The sequence below is a fragment of the Schistocerca nitens genome, chromosome 2 (assembly GCF_023898315.1).
Source record: "Schistocerca nitens isolate TAMUIC-IGC-003100 chromosome 2, iqSchNite1.1, whole genome shotgun sequence".
Lineage (NCBI taxonomy): Eukaryota > Metazoa > Arthropoda > Insecta > Orthoptera > Acrididae > Schistocerca > Schistocerca nitens.
This window is the reverse complement of record NC_064615.1, coordinates 138,195,254-138,214,900: the sequence shown is the minus strand read 5'-3', so window position 1 is coordinate 138,214,900 and position 19,647 is coordinate 138,195,254. Positions and strand designations below refer to the sequence as shown.

Here is a 19,647-nt window from a genome sequence, read left to right as displayed (position 1 = left end):
TTTTCCATGATTTTCCTAAATCGCTTGAAGCAAATGCCCGGATAGTTCCTTTGAAAGGGCATGGCCAATTTCCTTCCCCATCCTTCCCTAATTGATGGGACCAATGACCTCTCTGTTTGGTCCCCTCCCCACAAACCAACCAACCAACCAACCAATGGGAAACTTGTTGGTTTCTTCAATAACATTCATAAACTCTGTGGAGATTTTGTATAAGAATTTAATATAGGCTTGTTCTATTCCTTGTTTTGTTAGAGTGTTAAACATATGTACATTACGATAAGACATAGCTAATGAAAAAGCCACCTCTTCTTGTCTTCAACTACTCAGCTGACACTTCTGGCTTCTATTTAAAACACAGCACTTATATAATTTTACAAAGAACACTATCAGCTACCAATGCCACGATCTCTTTTACACAAACATTGGACTTAAACAGAATTTACATTATTAAATTCAAATATTCTAATAAATTGTACAGGAGAGGTTCCAATTTCCTCTCTGACACCTACCAACAAACTGCATTAGACCTATAAACAACTCCATTATGAACCCTTCAGCAACAAATGGAACAATTTTATCATTTGTATCCCAACTGCACTTATATAGGTACCTAAAGGTAATTTTTATTCTTACTAAAACCCAATTTACTTCATATTAGTCTCTTTTTATCTCAAGAAACACTGTTCTACATCTTTTTAAGACTTCAAAAATATACTTGAGATATCTGAAGCAGAATTTCCTTACTGATATGATCAAACAATGGAAAATCCATGATGGAATGTAACAATAGTATGAAAAGGAAAGTTGCCACTCACCGTATAGTGGAGATGCTGAGTCGCAAATAGGCACCACAAAAAGAATGTCACAAATAAAGCTTTTGGGCCTGTAAGGACTTTGTCAAAAATAGACAAACACACACACACACACACACACACACACACACACACACACACACACACATACACACTCATGCAAACGCAACTCACACATACAACTGCAGCCATGTGTGTGAGTTGCGTTTGCATGAGAGAGAGAGAGAGAGAGAGAGAGAGAGAGAGTGGTGTGTGTGTGTGTGTGTGTGTGTGTGTGTGTATGTGTGTTTTTGACAAAGGTCTTATGGGCAAAAGCTTTATTTGTGAGTCCCGTTGTTGTGCCTATCTGTGACTCAGCATCTCTGCTATATGGTGAGTGGCAACTTTCCTTTTCATAATATTGTTATTGTATGATCACTTCATTTGACATGAATTTACTCCAACAGAGCTCTATCTCCAAGACTATGAAGAATAACTAGTCATAAAGGGCAAATTCTAAGCAGTTTGATGGATAAGAGATCAATAAAGAATTTACAAACAGAAATGGATAAGGAATTAGCGAAGTGCATTGGCAGAAAGAACAGGACCTGCCCAGTTATCTGAGCATATTAACACACTGCTTTCAAACCATTAGTGTGAAATCTGCTTTGAGAGAATCATTTACTTCCAGTGGAATCAGTCTGACAAGATGACCTTATGGACTCCTCTGCCCTCTTTGGTTTGCTCCATACTTACATGACTTCATAACTGTCAATCTTGAGAAGCAGCTGTCAGTTATCACATGGCAAATGTGGAACTGGGTTTGCGGGCTCTCCCTTGGAAAATTTTGAGAGACGGAGCTGAAGCTCACACTGTGTCAAGGACGGGGAAGGAAATCAGCCATGCCTTTTCAAAGGAACCATCTTAGCATTTGCTTGGAGTGACTGAGTTGGGAAATTTTAAAAATTACAGTTGTGTTTTAAGGCCTTTAAACACTGTATTTCAGTCACTTTCTGGTCCTAAATAAAGAAGATTTTCCTGCAATTAAAATAACTGTAAATGAAAAAAGTTAGGTTAAGCTAAAAATCAGTTTAGTACACATAAACGTGCTTTAGAAATATTTCTGTAATTTGCAAATACTGAAAAATCAATACATGTATATATCTAAAATTATTCATTAAAATGAAAGTAAAACAAGTACACAAAACCCACTTACATCTTGAAATGAGAGGCCTGTATTTAGTGTTTTATACAAAAATATTTAGAAGACTTTCTCATCTACTGCCTCTGGTTCTTTGATCTGCCTCTACTTGTATAATGCAGAATCCTCACTAGTGACTGACAATTATTTTCTCTTGACTGATAATCTTGTTGCACTCTTTGCAGCCTGAATCTAATCCTTTGAATGTAAATAAGTTATACACAACTGCAATCCTTTCAAAAATTATTTTAGTAACATGCTCTTCCTAATGATAAATGGTTCATTTTACTGATGATCAAAGCACTCAAGGTTCCTGTATTCATACTAGATCAAAATTCAATATTGTTTTTCCTAACAGTACTAAAAAGTCTCTCACAGGCAGCATTATTATGAGGAATAAGCAGTAATGCAAGCATAAGCTTGCTCAGTGAGGGATAGTTTTTAATGCCTGATGCATCACACATAGTAGATATTTTGTACCAAGCAGTATCAGCTCTGTCTTCTTCCACCATTCCAAAGTCATCAAACTCCAATTCTAATGCGTGTGTGTGTTTGTTTGTGTGTGTCCCTCACAATCACTCAGAACATTAGAAAACAGCTCATTCAGCTTTACAACTGACAATAAAGATTTTCTTTTGCTAGATCCAATACCTGAATCATCATATAGTGGAAATTTTTCTTTGATGTAACTACACAAGCCGATGAAAAATCTTCTGACATCTTCATAAAATTTTGTAACTACAGATTTTTCAAGCTTGGTATGACGAATTTAGCATCTAGTGTCTACACTCTTGACAATATCTTCACCTCTTTGTGATATTTATTTTTTTGAAATTTCAATTCCAGCAGACTACCAGAAGTAGATACTACAGAAGGATTGATAAATCTCACATTCAACTCTGCAAATAAGTTATTTAGGAAGGTATGAAGTCTGTGAATTACTGGCTCTTCTTTCTGGAGGAATAAATTTGCTTTTGTAAATAATGAAAGGGTATTATGCACGAAAAAAAGGTGTAGCTTTGTTACTGGATCATTTAGAATAGAGTACACTCTAGATAAGTGAGACTTGTTTATATTTTTTTAAGCTTCCTGATTGAAAAATTTTGCAAGAGGTTTCCACTGTTGAATTATTCTTTCTATGGATTGGAGCAGAGAGAGCCATCAAGTAAAAACACACTTCAGTACTTTATGGCGTTTGGTGTCATGTATATTTTGACGCAGTTTAAAAGTAGACTATCTTTCTTGAACTCTTCTGGAAAAAGTAGAAAATTTCCATTACAAATTCTTCAGCATCAAAACATTGTAGACTAATTGCAACTTTTTGTGCAGCTAAATGAAGCAGGTGGCAGGAACAAGACTGAATTCCTAAGTGTGGTTGAACTTTCTTCAAAAAAGCAGCCACTCCTTTTGTATGTCCCACCACTGTACTTCCTTTATCACAAGCAAATGAAATGAAATTTTTCCACGGAATTCCTTTTCTTAGCAGTTTGCCACTCAAGGGATTAAAAGTTCCTTCACCAGTATTTAAATTTGCTTCCAGCGATAATAGTATTGTGGTGCACATCTTTCCCTGTTTAACATCAAAGTAAGTAACAACAACTGGATATAGTTTCACATCTTTAGCATCTGTGCTACCATCAGTTGCAAGAGAAAAGCAGGATCACACAACTCAAAAAAGAATTGCCTTTAAAAATTAAAAGATTTCCAAGCACCCTTAAGTATAAAACATTTGTTGCTGCTTAACAAATTCAACAGTAGTTCAGCATACAGTTTAATCAGATTCTAATCATGAAGTTGCTGGATCAAATGTCACCAGTGGAGTACTTTTTTTAAATTCCATATTTATGAACAAATGAAACTGTTATTTAACACATGTGGCATCATAATTTTAATAAAAAATCTTTCTACTTACAGTTACTAATTGTATGCAAATTAATTAGAATTTTATACTGACACGACAAATACCTTTTTGTTAAAAGAAAAAATTGTATAAATCAATAATACTCTCCAGTCTCTGGAAATAAAAAAGTATTTGATTTTCTATTTGATGTTTCACATTTTTCTACACTCCCATTATGCTTATGCACTGAGCTGCTAGCAATGAATTTGTTAATAAACAACAGATGTTTTACACATAACAATTTTCAGAAATCAAATGATCTTCAAGATCACTTTTTTCAAGTCCTTTTTTGGTGAACTGCATCATACTGCTTAAGAAACTGGTGTCTGAGTGCTGACCTGTTAGTATGAAGCAAATTGGAGAGGGCATAGTAGTCCATGGGTCTGCTTGTGAAATAAAAATGCCAGTGATAGTTCCAGTGTTGTAACACAAGCAACATCACGTTTTTCTCTCCAAAATTATCAAAAAATTGTGTACGTTGCATTAATTGTACTTACAGCTCAAAAACAACTGCCCAGTCAGGGAGAAAGAGTAAATGTGTTAGGCCAGCTCCATGTATACCAATAAATATATCACTATTATGAGTGTGCTCCAACTGTTTTTTAAAATCCATCTGCCTATTGTACACAACCTAAAAGAAATGAGAAGAAAATGTTATTTTTTGCTTAAATTCTTTACTACAAGCACATTCATTGCAGCATTAATGAGTACAGAAAGGAAGATAGAAAAGAAAAAGCAGTGATATTAAATACATAAACTTAATGAAAGTTATCAAGTACTGCTGACATAGCACAAATTGTACAAAATCCCTCTAATCTGTCGAAAAGGATACATTTGCACTCTGCAGTCAACTGTTATGTATCAAATAAAGTAGCATCTACCATTTGAATCCCCTATATAGGCCACTAGAAAGTACTCAGCACACGAGCCGAGTGTCTTGAGTGCTGCCCCTAATGCAAAAGATACTAGCAGCAATGCCGGTGGTGAAGGCAAACAAATACAAGGTATCGTTGCTGTAACTAATTGCCAAAACCTTCTTCTGATTAAGAAAGTCAAGTTCTGAAGCAGGTCAGTGCAGAGTTCCGCAATTTTCTCAGAGGACTGTCCTTGCCCTTGTCAATAAGATTATCAGCGAACCTAATATCAGTGAATTTTTTCAGCACACAATCCCAGTAATGATAAGCAGCAGTATCTGCGTCTCATTATGTTTCACTGTGTGACTCTTTGCTAAGCAATATTCTGCACCATGGTTTTTTCAAGTGGTTGTGACAATCATGTGTGGTAGTGACACACGCCTGTCCTCCTCAATAGAACAAATAGTTTGACCAATATATGCTTTACCACAATGGCATAGAGTCTTATAAACACTGGGCTCCTTTAGCTCCAAATCAACTTTAACAGAACCCAAAAAGGGGTTAATCTTGGCTGGCACCTGAAACACAGCCTCAATATCAAATTTCTTAAAATTATCCCTATTTTAGCAGATACGTCCCAATATATGGTAAGAAAGCAACTGATGTAGATTAATCTTGCTGTACTTCAATATCTGTTACATTTAAATACAGTCTTTAAGTGTTCAAGCTTGCTGCATCACGTAAGGTATGTGCACTTCAGACCAGCATCCTAAGAATGCCAGTGCATTGTATGATGTGTGATAGCTAATCGCATGCAAATACTGGTCAGTATGAGTAAGTCTGCAGTGAATGATATGACTCCGAGTGTCGTCATTCTGTTTGTACATGAAAATATCAAGAAATGGGAGCTTTTCATCACTCTCCACTGAATTTACACATCCACAAATCATAAAACAAGACCTTTACAAATTTATTGACAGATATAAATTTGCTTTTATTTATCCCATTTGAATCATCTGTATTTACATGCACCAAATAACTTTTTAAATGATTAAGTAACAAAATCTTCACTAAATTAATCATAGCAATTAACCTATTAGTAATTGTGAGCTGCAGTGTAGTTTGGAAAATCAAAAAGGAGTTCTGGGCTACTAAGCAAATACTGTTGTTTTGTTTTACACTATGGCGCAAAGAACTTTATTCCAACATTCAGCAGCAGTTCTAGAAGACAATGTATTTACCTTCTTAACTTCGTATTCTGGATTCAGTTTTAAATGGTAAATGAGTTCATCCTCATTTAATATTCTTCTATATGCTGTGTCTCTTGACAGCAATGTAACATGGATTTTGGAATCGTTTCTTTTATACTGTGGAATATGTAACCGATGTAGGATATGCTTAGAAAATGCATGGAATAAACCACTTTTTTCACAGCCCCAAATCTGGAAATTTTTAAAGTAGCCATTTTAAAGGAATAAACAGACATTCACAAAAAAATTACATTTTAACATGCACTTTTTATGAGTAATATGTTGCATTATGACTCCGTAAGGTGGAATGAATTGCTCGCGTGATGCTCAACAGAATAACATCATACAGCCTGAAGCCCCAACACTGTTTCACAAGATGGTGTCTTCAGAATGCAAGAGCATTAATTCAGGAAGCTGACAAAGTGGAAGAAGCTTCTAGCCAGTGCCTCTGACAGGGGAAGCTGGGCACATACGACTGCTCTGGCTAGGCTCCTTCAGGAACAGACTAAACAAGAAGAGCAGAACAGATGAAGTCATTGCTGCCCAGTGGTGACAGTTGGTATGTCCTGTTGTCTCTTCTGGGTTGGGGGCATTGTTGTTGGAGAAATACTTGCCAGCAGACACACGTAAACACTAATCCCCCTCCCCCACACACACAAAATCAGATCCTCACCTGAGATGCGCTCAGATGTGTTGTGTCGATTCCCTAAGGTCTCGACACAATGAGTGGCTAGGTGCACGCGAAACTAACGCAGACGGGCGTAAATTCTGAAACAGGAGACTGGATGAAAACTATAAAGAAAGAAGAGAGATTTTAATATACTTAACTTTAATGTAGTCTTGTTCTTGTTGAAATACATCTCTTGCATAGTAGTAAGCGATTAGCACAGATACACATGGCGCCTTGCTAGGTAGTAGCGATGGACTAGCTGAAGGCTATTTAATCTGTCTCTCGGCAAATGAGAGGAATACTTGGTAGGTCTAGTCGCAAGCTATGTCGTCCGTACAACTGGGGCGAGGTCAAGTCCGTGTCTTGTGACCTGCCATGTGGTGGCGCTAGGATTGCGAGTACACAGTGGCGACACGCGGGTCCGACCTGTACTACAGGACCGCGGCCGATTTAAGTTACCACCTAGCAAGTGTGGTGTCTAGCGGTGACACCACAAGATGTTCTCAAACACTCACCAACATTTTCTGTAAATGATCATATAGAGCCTATATGTGACTGCATAGAGCCCGCTGTCTCTGTGACTTTGAGGTGGAGATTACTGCAGCACCAGATGAAGTATACAGTTACCGAGCAAGGCTTTCATCTGCAGTAGTAGCAGGCAACCACCTGAGCTGCGGACAGTATGCAGACAACTTGACTTCTTCATGCCACTGGGTGTCCCACTGGGTGACTACCTCCTGCTGGCTACTACCTCTCTCGTGAGACACATCTTCAAGCCTGGGCTGGGGGCAGTCCGGTCCCTCTGTTGCTGTACACTGGTCCCTAAAGGCTTCCATCAGCACTGATCATCACACAGAGCAGCCCTGCTGCTGCCATTAAAGTTGGTACACTGCTTGAGGAGGTGGATATAGCATTTTTAGTGGAGACGGGGGCTCATTTGTTGGTAGTGAGTCTGGACCCCTTATGTAAGAAAAGACTGAAATTTCCCACATTATAGATTAATTGGAATAGGCGACAGTGAAGTGGCAACACTAGTCAATTTTTGTACTGAAGCAAGAAATTTTTGAGAGCATATGGAAGTGTCGCATCAAGTCAGCAAGGAGTACTGCACAGTCCTCAGGTTGAATTTATTGAATGAGCATCACGCAAAAACTGGTCTTTTGCAGCACACTGTCAAACTCGATAGAACATTGTTTTGACGGGGGGAGGCTGTGGCAAAAGATACACTGGCACAAGGTTCTCATACAGTGAAGGTGGAACTGATTAAAATGCGTACACAAAAATTAAGATTCAGTTCACATGATAAAGTGCTGAAAGGTACAGGAAAACTACTCTGGATAAACATAAGTACTTATCTACCAAGTGATATTTTGTGAGTTATAGACCCATTGGGACGCAATGACTGTTCGGATATGTCGCATTGTTTTATACATAGCAGTGTGGCACACATGTAGGATGTGAATGGAGATATACATTACGAATAATTTTGGCATTGGCAAAGTGGTTCTACCAAAGGGGTTGTTGATAGTCAATTCAGATGTCCTAGATGAGGATGATTTAGAGAGGTCAAGTGTGGACCTCTGCCATTAGCAAACCATCAGTTCATCTGCATTATGTGAAAAAGTACAGCATTTCAAACAGGAAACTCCAGGTACAAATTTCAAAAATGTAGGAAAGCACAGATTGCTACTTACCATAAAGGAGACACATCAAGTTGCAAACACGCATAATTAAGTATCTTCAAGTTGTGCATGCTGCAATTTGACATGTCTTCTTTACAGTAAGTAGCAATCTGTCTTTTCCTACATTGTTGTTAAGGTACAGCATTTTAAAGGGAAAGAGTTTTTTAAGGAACACACTGCCATTTGACTGTTTTATTGTTTATTTTAGTACAACCCAGGTTTCAGCCTTTTATGCCATTTTCAAGTATTTGCTAAAAGTAAAAATTGCATACAGTAAGACCACATGAAATTTCGAAAGATGGGTGGGGGTGGGGGTCCATGTTGGATAGGAAACATGAGACTACAGTCACAGTGCAATATTTATGAAATAGAGTAAAAGTAGGAAAACATACTATGCTTATGGAAACGTAAGACTGCATTACACTTGTATAAAACAGAGTAGTTGCCCCTTAGTAGGAAAAGCACTTAATGAAAGCGACTTTGGTATTACAAAGCATAAGAAGATTAGTGTACAACCTCACAATAGATACAGATCTTATTTATTACAAGGATATTGACTAAGCACAAGGAAATGACGGAATTTCCAGCATATTCAATTAAGCGTGAGTTGACTTAGATGCTATTTATACCAAACTTGTTGCATATTTGGGTTGTGGACATAAGTACAATAGTGAGGAGTTGGAGGATGGCAAGTAGGAAAGGCATGGAGTGAAGAGGTGACGGGGGGCGGAGGGGGGTGGGGGTGGGGAGGGAGGCATGCATGTGTAACACAATTCATGAATTAAAAGTATATAACAGCTGCAATATGCCTGCAGTGTAAGCCTGTTTTTACTGAATATGACGTGCTCCCATCTGTTACAAAATGATGATTTTACACCTGGCATTTCATGGGGAGCCAATATTTTACTTAATTTGTGGCCAACTTTGAGCTTGGCGACATGTTAAGCATCCTGCAATATATGTTACAGACATAAAATGTAAGTACGAATTTAATAATTGTACACCTATTTACATTCATTGTTTAAGACATTTTACATCTTTTGAAATTTCATGTGGTTTTACTGTATGCAATTTTTGCTTTTAGCATATACTTGAAAATGGCATAAAAGGTTGAAACCTGGGTTTTACTTAAATGAACAATAAAACAGTCAAATGGTGGTGTGTTCCTTTGACAAATATTGTACAACGGTTGCTCAGCAACATAAAAAACTGTTATTCATAAAAAGTTTGTAGACACTGTGGCACAATACAGAGAACAATCCTCCTGTCTATAAGAAACTGTATAGAATACCTACAGCACTTGCAAACAATAATGGAGGAATTGAAGAGAGTGGGGAGCATCTGTTATCATCATGCTTAAAAACTCATTGGATAGCTCAAGGAAATACGGGGGCTCTTGTGATACTATTATTTAAATGCCACAACTGTGACGGATGCATATCTGATACTGAATATCATGGAAACATTGTAAAAGCTGGGCCAAAGCAGGTGTTTTCAACAACAGTTCTGAAAAGTGGTTACCACTAGTTAAAAGTAGTGCCTGAGGACTGACTAAAGACTGCATTTACTGTCCCATGGGAGCATTACCAGTATCAGTGGATGCCTTTTAGTCATAAGAATGCACCGGTCACATTTGAGAGATTATTAGACTGAGTGTTGAGGGGATTAAACCTACATCAGTGTATTGTCTACTTACATGATGTTGTTGTTTTTTACAAGGATCTGAAGGAGCACATGCAGTGGCTGGAAGCAGTGTTTAAGAGGTTGCAATAATCACACTTAACATTAAGTATTGAAAAGTGTCTTTCGGCATTGGCAGAAGGAAGTTGTTTAGGCCACATAATTAGCCACAATGTCATGAAAATCAATACAAGATTGATACGTGCATTTGGTGATTTCACGCCACCGTAGACTAAGAGGCAACTGCTGTCATTTTTAGGGTATTGCCATTTTTCTCCACTGTTTCCCAATGGTAAAAGGACTGACAGTAGTTCCATCTTTCCAGGGTACATCCAATTGTGCTTTCTCCACAGAAATAATTCATGGAAGTTACTTCCATGTTAGGTTATGCAATTATTATAGGAAATTCGTCAAAGGGTTTGCTGACACTGCTAGACTATGAACATATTTGTTGAAGATACTCGACCATTAACACATTTGTTGATGAAGGATGAGAAATTTCACTAGTTGGCTGAAAGTCAATATTTCTTTGAGTGATTGAAAAGCACGTGACATCTAGTCCTCTGTTTAGTATTTCTGAATTATGAAAAAGAGTCTGTCTTGTCCTGTGACATGAGCAACCAGGCTGTGGGATGCTTTCTGACTCAGAAAATAGACAATAATGAGAACCTAGCAGTATAGGCATCAAGGCAATTAAGTAAAGCAGAACAAAATTACTAAACTACAGAGGAGGAGATGCTGAGATTAATCTACAGTACCACTTACTTTCGTTTTTACCTGTGTGGCAGGAAATACAAAGTTATTACAGACCAAGCTGTATTAAAGTAGATATTAGGTCTAAGAGATCCATCAAGCAGGTTGACTTGATGGGCATTAAAATTAAGTGAATTTAATTCTGAAGTGGTGTACAAGTTCAGCAGGATGCATGACAATGCGGATGGGTTGATCAGGAAAACCAGAGTCTTAAAGGTGCTTGGCCAGAGATCTGCAAGTTAGCATAAGGCGCAAACCAGCTGTTCAAAACACAACCACAGTTCATTATGCGCAATGGGCTACTATGTAGGGCAACAAGTTCAGGTCACACATCGAGGTACCTGCAGTACTGAAGGAAGAAATATTGAAAAGAGGCCACAAGCATGTGTTAGCAGGACATGGAGGGTGAAGGATAACAGACCGTGAAATAGCTGAACAGTTTTGGTGGAGAATGTGAAGACAGGATGTTGAAAATTATGTCAAGAATTGCATACCATGTGTGCAATGTGCCACTTTTAGCCATAAACAACTACCACTTTGAAGGTATCCGGAGGCATCTAAGCTATTTGAAATGATAGGGTGACTGTTTGCATCCACTTAAACTGACACTGGTGGGTAACTGCTGTGTGTAAACCATCACAGTCTACTTTTCACAGTATGTTGCAGTGATTGCCATCCAAATCAACAAGCAAGTATAGTAGCACAAGCAATAGTGAACAACTGGTTGTTGAAGTTTGGCATAGCTGACATAAGTAATGATCAGAGTACCAACTTCATGTCCAAACTAATTAAGCAATTGTGTCATCTATTACAAATCCAAAATTTAATAACTAGTCCCTTCCACCCTCAGGCAAATGGGAGGCCTGAGCATGTTCACCATACTCCAAGCAAAATGTTATGTTTTATGTGAATAGTCACAACAATGAATGGGACATTTATCTATCGATGTAGTAGCTGTGTACAACTCAAAAGTGCACAACAATCTTAGGCCCTTGCCATATGAGGTGGTATATGGTACAATGATGCCATTGCTTTTAAAAGTTATCAAAACCAAGGTTGGGAAAAATGGGGAATCAATAAACGTTTTGGAAAAATGCTAAAGGATGTATGGAGTGGGTGAAGTAGGCACATACTAAAGCCAGGTCTGGACTGGATTGGTGGGGTTAAAGGGGCCAGACTACAAGGTCATCAGTCCCTTTATCCTATATGGCTCAAGCTGAGAACATAGGAAAGACACAGAAGACAAATCCTGATGAAACCAATTGTAACTGAAAATCAATAAAACCAAGAAAACGAAGCAAGTAAAAGTGAGAGGGGGTAAAAGATTGAAAGTGGGTAAGTTGCTCTGCCCAGAAGCAGTTGGAGGCCCCAGGGACATTTTATGCGATGAGAGATGCACCTGCATAGGCAAGCTGATAAAATATCCGGAAAGAGAACAATGATGATAAGACAGTAAATTGACAGACATAAAAGAATAAGAGGAATTAAAAGGTGGAAATAGTAGAGGCCAGGCTGGACCACTGTAAAATCAGATCAGTTAGTTTGGCATCATCCGCTAACACCAGATGCAGTGTGTCAGCAAGTTAAAGTTAAGGTGGCCGAACTGGGGCAATCGATTAGGATGTGGGGCCACCATCAGATTGACACCACACTGACTGTGGGATGGATCCCCATGTCATTGGATGTAGGTCACCCAAGTATGACCAGAGCGAAGTCGACAGAGAATGACAGAGTCCCTGTGAGAAGCATAAAGGAAAGAGCCACATGGCCATAGTCCCTTTTACTGCTCACATTTTGTTTAGAGAAACCATGTCACATCAATTAGTGCTCAAAGCCCCCAACAATTGATGGCTTAGAGTCAACAGAAGGTCCAGTTCCAGTACCCCCCTCCAAAGTCAGCCTCCAGTAGGCAACATGGCCAACAGGTCAGCATGTTCATCCCTGGTATACCAATGTGACCTCAGGTCCAGACAAAGATGACTGACCATCCAACTTGATGGAGATCAGAAAGGAGATTCTGGATAGTCACAACCAAGGGGTGTTGAGGGTAGCCCTGCTTCATAGTCTGAAGACTACTCAGGGATTAAGCATTACTCGCAGGTGCAAGAATGAATGTGACTGAGGGCTTGAGCGATGGCCACCAATCCAGCAGTGAATACACTCTATGCATCTGACAAGGAAAGTTGTTCACCTCAACTTGCATGTGTATGGACAAAACTGATTCATTCGTTGACCCTAAAGCCATCAGTTTCTACCATTTCTGAATCTGCCAGACTCTTTTGGTCAAAAGGATAGATGGAGACTGATTCAAGGAAGGGATACACACAATGATGGCATACTTGATTGCTCCCTGACAACAGGCGGCAGTGGGCGAAATTAGAGTTCATAGCAGAAACAAGTTTTACGAACTGCAGTCGAGACTTCAGGCCTGGACTGTTGTAGTGGGAGCTGGCTCTCCCTACTAGGAAAAATAACACGGTGGTTTGGATGCTCAGAGGTGAACTGAATGTGTACTACACAGCTGAGCAGCAGTTGTTGGCATCTGATCTGCAGTGGAGGGACCCCGGACTGTGAGAGTAGCCCATTCACAAGGATGGTTCAAAAGACACATGTCAGCAAGTCGGATACCACAATGGTCTATGGGTCCAACATTTGCAATGCTGCTGAGCCATGTGCCATAAAGATGGGACAGGACAGGGCTTTGTAAAGCTGCAAAAGTGTAGAGCAGATTTCACCACCACTGGTGTTACTGAGGTGGTGAATGGTATTAAGTATGTTCGCTTAAGTTGGTGAAGATGGGGAAGCTACATCAACCATGAACTGAAGACCAGTCTGAGAAAGTGATACGACTCCAACACATTGAGCAATTGGTCATCAAGGTAGAATTCCGGTTGTGGATGGACTTACAATGGTGACAGCAGGCCAAGATGCAAGACTTGGTGGCTGAAACCAAGAAGCTATGGGTCAGAGCCCAAGACTGCACCTTTTGTATGGAACCCTGCACATGGTGTCCACCAACACTCACAGTGGAGGAGCAATAGGAAATGCAAAAATTGTCAGCATATAGGGAGCGTGACAATGCAGTCCCCACAGCTGCCGGTAAATGGTTGAGAGCTACTAGAAAAAGGGGCACACTCAATACATAGCCCTACGGCACACCATTCTCTTGTGTATGGTATAAAATGGAGGGGGGGATACTGTTGGAAGCACCACTTTGAACCCTGAAAATATGGTGCAACAAGAAGTTCCAGACAAAAATTGGGAGCAGACCCTGGAGACCCACTCAAGTAGGGTAATGAGGATGTGATGACATCATGTGGTATATCATAAGTCTTTAGCAAATAGCAGAGAACATCAGTGAGGCTAATAAGGTGATATCTTCCTTCTTGGGGGGGGGGGGGGGCTTAACCAGTTTCAGTAGTGGGATAGTCACGCTTTCACGATATGGAGACAGGAACTCACTCTTGCTCCAGATACATCTTAAAATAGTAATGACGTGATGTTAGTAATTCACCGATAGGTGTTTCAGCATTTAGCTGCTGTGAATGTGGTCTGGCCTGGAGCTGTGTCAGGGCAAAGTGCTGTGGCACTGGAGCATTTCCATCCACTTAACAGAGCATTACATGGTTCCAGGTGATTTGTAGTGAAAAAGTATGTGAATTCATTCCACCCGCTGTTTGAGGACACGAAATACAGGCTTATAGTTTTCAGACAAAGTGGCTTGAGCATAATGCAGGGAAAAATGTTCAGAGACAGCATTTGGGTCAGTATAGACAATACCATTCAGGGAGACACCAGGTATACTTGTGGGGAACTGGTGTTTATAGAGGCATCAAACTTTACCCAACTTTGCAAAGGAGGGGTACACAATCCAATGGGAGTAACATATTGTTCCAACATTCTTGTACTGTAATTTTATTATGTGGCAGACCTGGGCACAGATCTGTTCAAAGACAATTAAATGCTCCAGCAATGGACATCACTTATGCCAATGGCGAGACAGTCTGCAATCTCTAATGGCGACAGTGATTTATGAAGTCCACCAAAGTAACGTCTTCCAATAGGGGGGGATTCCGAGGAATGACAGATAGCTAAGTCTGCTGTTGATAGAATGGCTGTGATTGTGTCGTGGACAGTTAGTTTGACATCCTCCACTAGCAAAAGATGCAGCGTGACAGCAAATTGAAAATTTTGAGGTTTCCACAAGGCAGGGTGCTAAGGGCAGTAGCAGAGGCAAAGGGATCCCAGTCATCATTGCTGAGAGCCCATCTGGGTGGATGCCCAGGTGAGTGATGCTGAGGAAGGGATAGGATGATTGTAAAATGATCACTGCCACACAGGTCATATGAACTCTCCAATGGATGGTGGGGAGAAGACAAGGGCTGCAACCGGAAAGGTCAGTGGCTGAATAAGATGCCAGACTGAGTTATGGGGACGGCACCAGTGTTCAAGAGATGAGGACTGAGCTCTTCAAGCACAGTTTTGACAGTTTTTCAGTGGCCATAGTTCCTCTCAACAAAATGTTGTGGACAGTGAAGTCACCCAACATGAGGAAGGGTGGGGGAGCTAAGAAATCAGTGAAGTCATCAAGTTCTGAGTCACTGTGCCATTGGGAGGGAGATACACATTACAGGCTGTGAAATATAGGGCGTCCTCAGATGAACAGCCAAAGCTTCCCATGTCATATCAAGTGGTATGTGTTCACTGTACACACAGTCCAGAATGCACACATAACCACAATCTGACACTATGCCACAGTCAACTTAATTCTTGAAATAGCCTTGATAGCCATGGAGGGTAGGGATTCACAATGCTGGGAACCAAGTTTCATGGAGGGCAATGCAGGTAGCAGGGGAAACATACAAGAAACATTTAAGCTCAGCCAGATGGTGGAGAAAACCACTACAGTTCCACTGGAGGATAATGCAGTCAGTATCCTGATGGGGCATGAAGGGCCCACAGAGGTACCTCATGCTCCAGGGTTGTCGGATGCCACCAGTTGCCAGGATACAGCATAAATATATCAGTTCTGATGCAGATTGTGTGAGGGCATCCGGTGCCACTGGGGCCATCTAGGAACTCCATTTCAAGTAGAGTAAGAACATGTGAGTCCAGTGGCAAAGGAACAACTGAAATCTCCTTTATCTTACAGGACTTCTTTTGTCTGTCTATCTCCTTGGATGACTTTGATCTTCGCAAGGGCCTGTCTGCTTGGGTTTCAAGGACAGAGGAAGAATGCGAAACCCTACAACCAGGAACCTGTGGCTACTTCAGCCACTTGCTGGTTGGAGTCCAGGCAGTGAGTACATACAACAACAGAACTTGCAGCACCTGAAGAAGTTGGCTGAGTCGCTCATCAAAACATTGTGCATAAAATGGAAACAATAACTTAGCAGAATACCTGGAAGCACAATATTAAATTATAAAGCCCTTGACTGGCAGGAAAGAATGGGGCAATGTAATGCTAAGTTACCCAAGTACAGGATTGGCCAATGTGTCATGCTAGCAAGGCCCTATACACTAAAGGGCAAAATGCAGAAATTTATTATGCACTAGGAGAGCCACATCAAGTCATACAAGTGAAGTTGCAATTATCTGTGGGAACTTCCATTGTCCACATAGGATGAGTTAAGCCTTCCAAAAGTACCCTAGAAATATTACAGTGTCAGTGCCGTTACCTATCAAGAAGGCTAAAGGTAAGAAGAGAAGGAAGGAAACAGAAGATAGTGCACAGGAAGTACGGAAGGTGAAGTATGCACTGACGTTGCACCAGTGAGTATCAAGTTTTACGAAGTGTACAGTGCAGCTTTGTTGTGAAACACTTTATGGCTACAACATTTTCCTAGTTTAATGGAGTCATTACAATTTGTTATTATAGGGTGGTTCATTCTACATTTTTGTTGTGATTTTTGTGATAGGATTGCTAGATGTTATAGTGGGTAATTCAAGTAAGGGTATGCTATGGTAATGGGGTGCACTGTGTGGCAATGAACCACATAACCCACCCTTGAGGAAGGGGGAAGGAAAGTGAAGCAGATTCCTTTCTCCTGTGTGGCACTGACAACAATGATGTTTGCAATTATTCTGACAGCAGTACAGTGGTTTGGAGGAGCAGCAGTGGACACACTACACAATCAACAACTTGTAGAGGGGTGCTGTTCTCCAGGCACCAATGGGCACTGAGGCTAATTTACACAGTGGGAAGTGAGGAGTAAGTATGGAGGCTCGAGGAGACATTCACCACATTGCATCTTGAAGCCACAGAGAAAAGAATATTAGAGGAGATCCAGGGGGACTATCAAGGATTGTAGCTCTCATATGAGCATTCCTGAAACAGTCACACCAAGTGACATATTTTGTATTACACATGTTGCTGTGTCAAAAGAGGAGATAGCCAGATGTAAGTGGGAAATTACTGAAGATAGTATTCAGAACAACAGATACTGATGATACCAGGGAATTAAATAACACTTCTGGACAAGTGCAAGAGATAGTGGACAGCAACACAGCAACTGTGGAGTGACATACAAGACAACTGACAAATCTACAGCAAGGCACATTGAACAATACTCAGACGGCACGATAGTTAAGTATTAAGCTAACAGGATCTATGAAGACAAACATGGGCACAGTCAGCCAAGATTTAGACACAACACAAATCTGACTAAATTTACTAGATGTGAAAATTTGGATCACTAGCAGGTTGCATAGGGGATGCAAGAGTGGAAATGACAAGCATTGCAGGAAGTGGTACATCATGCCGTACATGGCCAATTGAGTCCTACACTGCTACTTTCAAGGTAGTTCCTAGCAGGCCTGTGAAGAGTGCAGTACTGGAAACCCATGCAGGGTTCTCACTTACAATTTGTTTTATCACATGTCAACAACTGAAATTAACACTGACAGGGCCAGACTTCATGTATTTGCTTGAGTCCCAGTAGCCACTGTTGATGCATATTGCGAGCTTTTACAATCCACCCCCATCCAGTAATATGGGATGCTATGAACAATTACCCACAGGTGAAGAATCAAGAAGTATTGTTAATCTCCAAGGTGAAAGGAAGCTACATACTGATGCCAACTATGCCAAAGGCAAAGAATTACCATATGCCAATCAAGATGTTCCAGACTGGCACACAAGTATGTGAAACACAATTGTTTTTACATAAAATAGATGCTGTAGGATGTCAAACTACCAAACAATCAGAATGCATTGGATTTACTTTCTGCTTACTACAAAGATAGTGATAAAAAATGAAATGATCATATGGCATTGCTGGCTGTGAGGACCCATCAGGGGAAGTTCGGCTGCCGAGTGGGAGTCTTATTTCAGTCAATGCCACATTCGGCGACTCACATGCCCGTGATGATGATGAAATGATGAGGAGAACAACATAACACCCAGTCCACGAGTGGAGAAAATCTCCAACCCAGCTGGGAATCGAACCTGGGCCCGCTGCATGGGAGGCAAGCACGTTACCAGTCAGCTAAGCAGGCAAATGGAGATAGTGATTATAAATTGTTACAAACAAGGTTGATCCAAGGGAATGACAAGGGTAGAATTGGAAGTTTGTAGGATATTAATTAATGGTGCAACCTGTGACATAGTGGGGCTATTTTCTATCTCCCAGCTACTACCACCAAAAAACTTCAAGGAATATGACACAGCCCTTATTGTATTGGCTGGATAAGCTGTTAAACATGTTTCCAATATGGAACACTCTAAAACCTTCTCCATTTTCTGGATGAACAGAAAGCCACCCAGAAAAGTTGTATTGCTGTCAAAAAAATGTTTCAGCACGTTCAGCAGTACCATAGTGAGCAGTGCAATAGGATTATGGCCATAAGTGTTTCAGTTTCCAGTACTGCTGTGGCTTTGTGTATTTTGTGTCTACTTTAAGAGGAAAACTGCCAAAACTGTTGAGTTTCCAGTGCATCCTTTGTCCACGGACGGGGTTAACCCTAGCCAATAATGTTTAGTATTAAGAAACAGCCACTTAGCCATATGGATTACACTAAAATTAAGAGTATGAAGATGAGAAAAACTTTGTACTTTTATACCAAATTGTACGGCATAAGTTTTTGTGTCCAAAAATGCACATTGGTCCAAATCAGGAGCCCAGATTTCTTCAAGGAAAAAGTAGTGTTGCACTATGACTCCATCAGATGCAATGAACTGTTTTTGTGATGCTATGCAAAACAGCGTCATACAGAGGGAAGTGAGCATCTGCCTGAAGTCCCAACATGTTTCATAAGAAGGTGTCTTCAGAATGCAAGTTTGCTTATTTAGGAAGCTGAAGAATTGGAAGAAGCTACTAGACAATGCCTCTAAAGGGTGAAGCTGGGCAATACAACAGCCCCAGCTAGGCTTCTTCAGGAGCTGACTAACCAAGAATGAAGTCATCACAGCCCAATGACAGCCTTTCATGGCAACCTTCTGTCTCTCTTCCAGACCGGGGGTGCTGCTGTTGGAGAAGTATTGGCCAGCAGTCACTCATAACCCCCCCCCCCTCCCCCCCCCATTCAGACCTTCATTGCCATATGTGGTCAGTTGTTCTCAGATGCTTATCAACATACTCTGTACATGACTGTATCCAGGTGTGTACAGATGCCATCTATCACCATCTCCATCAGCTGCTGACTTCAAGATGGAGACTAATGCAAAACGCAATGAAGTATCACTCATCTACCCAAGATATTCATCTGCTGCAGCAGCAGGCAGCCACCTGAGCTAGAGCCTATATGCAGACAACTTGGATTCTTTACACTGCTGGGTCTCCTGTTGGGTGACTACTTCCAGCTGGTGGCCACCTCTCTAGTGGAATGCATGTTCGAGCCCAGGCTGTGGGTGGCCGAGTCTGTCTAT

The 19,647-nt window shown here is 40.6% G+C and overlaps 1 protein-coding gene across 2 annotated transcripts in view; it reads right to left on the bottom strand.

The window, feature by feature from the left end:
- Positions 1 to 19,647, bottom strand: part of LOC126235833 (EGF domain-specific O-linked N-acetylglucosamine transferase) — a 140,429-nt gene that overhangs the window by 26,831 nt on the left and 93,951 nt on the right. For both annotated transcript variants that reach the window (XM_049944688.1, XM_049944689.1), the window contains exons 7-8: positions 5,988 to 6,188; positions 4,390 to 4,523 (exon numbers count right to left, since the gene is read on the bottom strand). In XM_049944688.1, the coding sequence (XP_049800645.1) occupies positions 4,390 to 4,523; positions 5,988 to 6,188 (335 nt within the window). The remainder of the gene's footprint in view (positions 1 to 4,389; positions 4,524 to 5,987; positions 6,189 to 19,647) is intronic.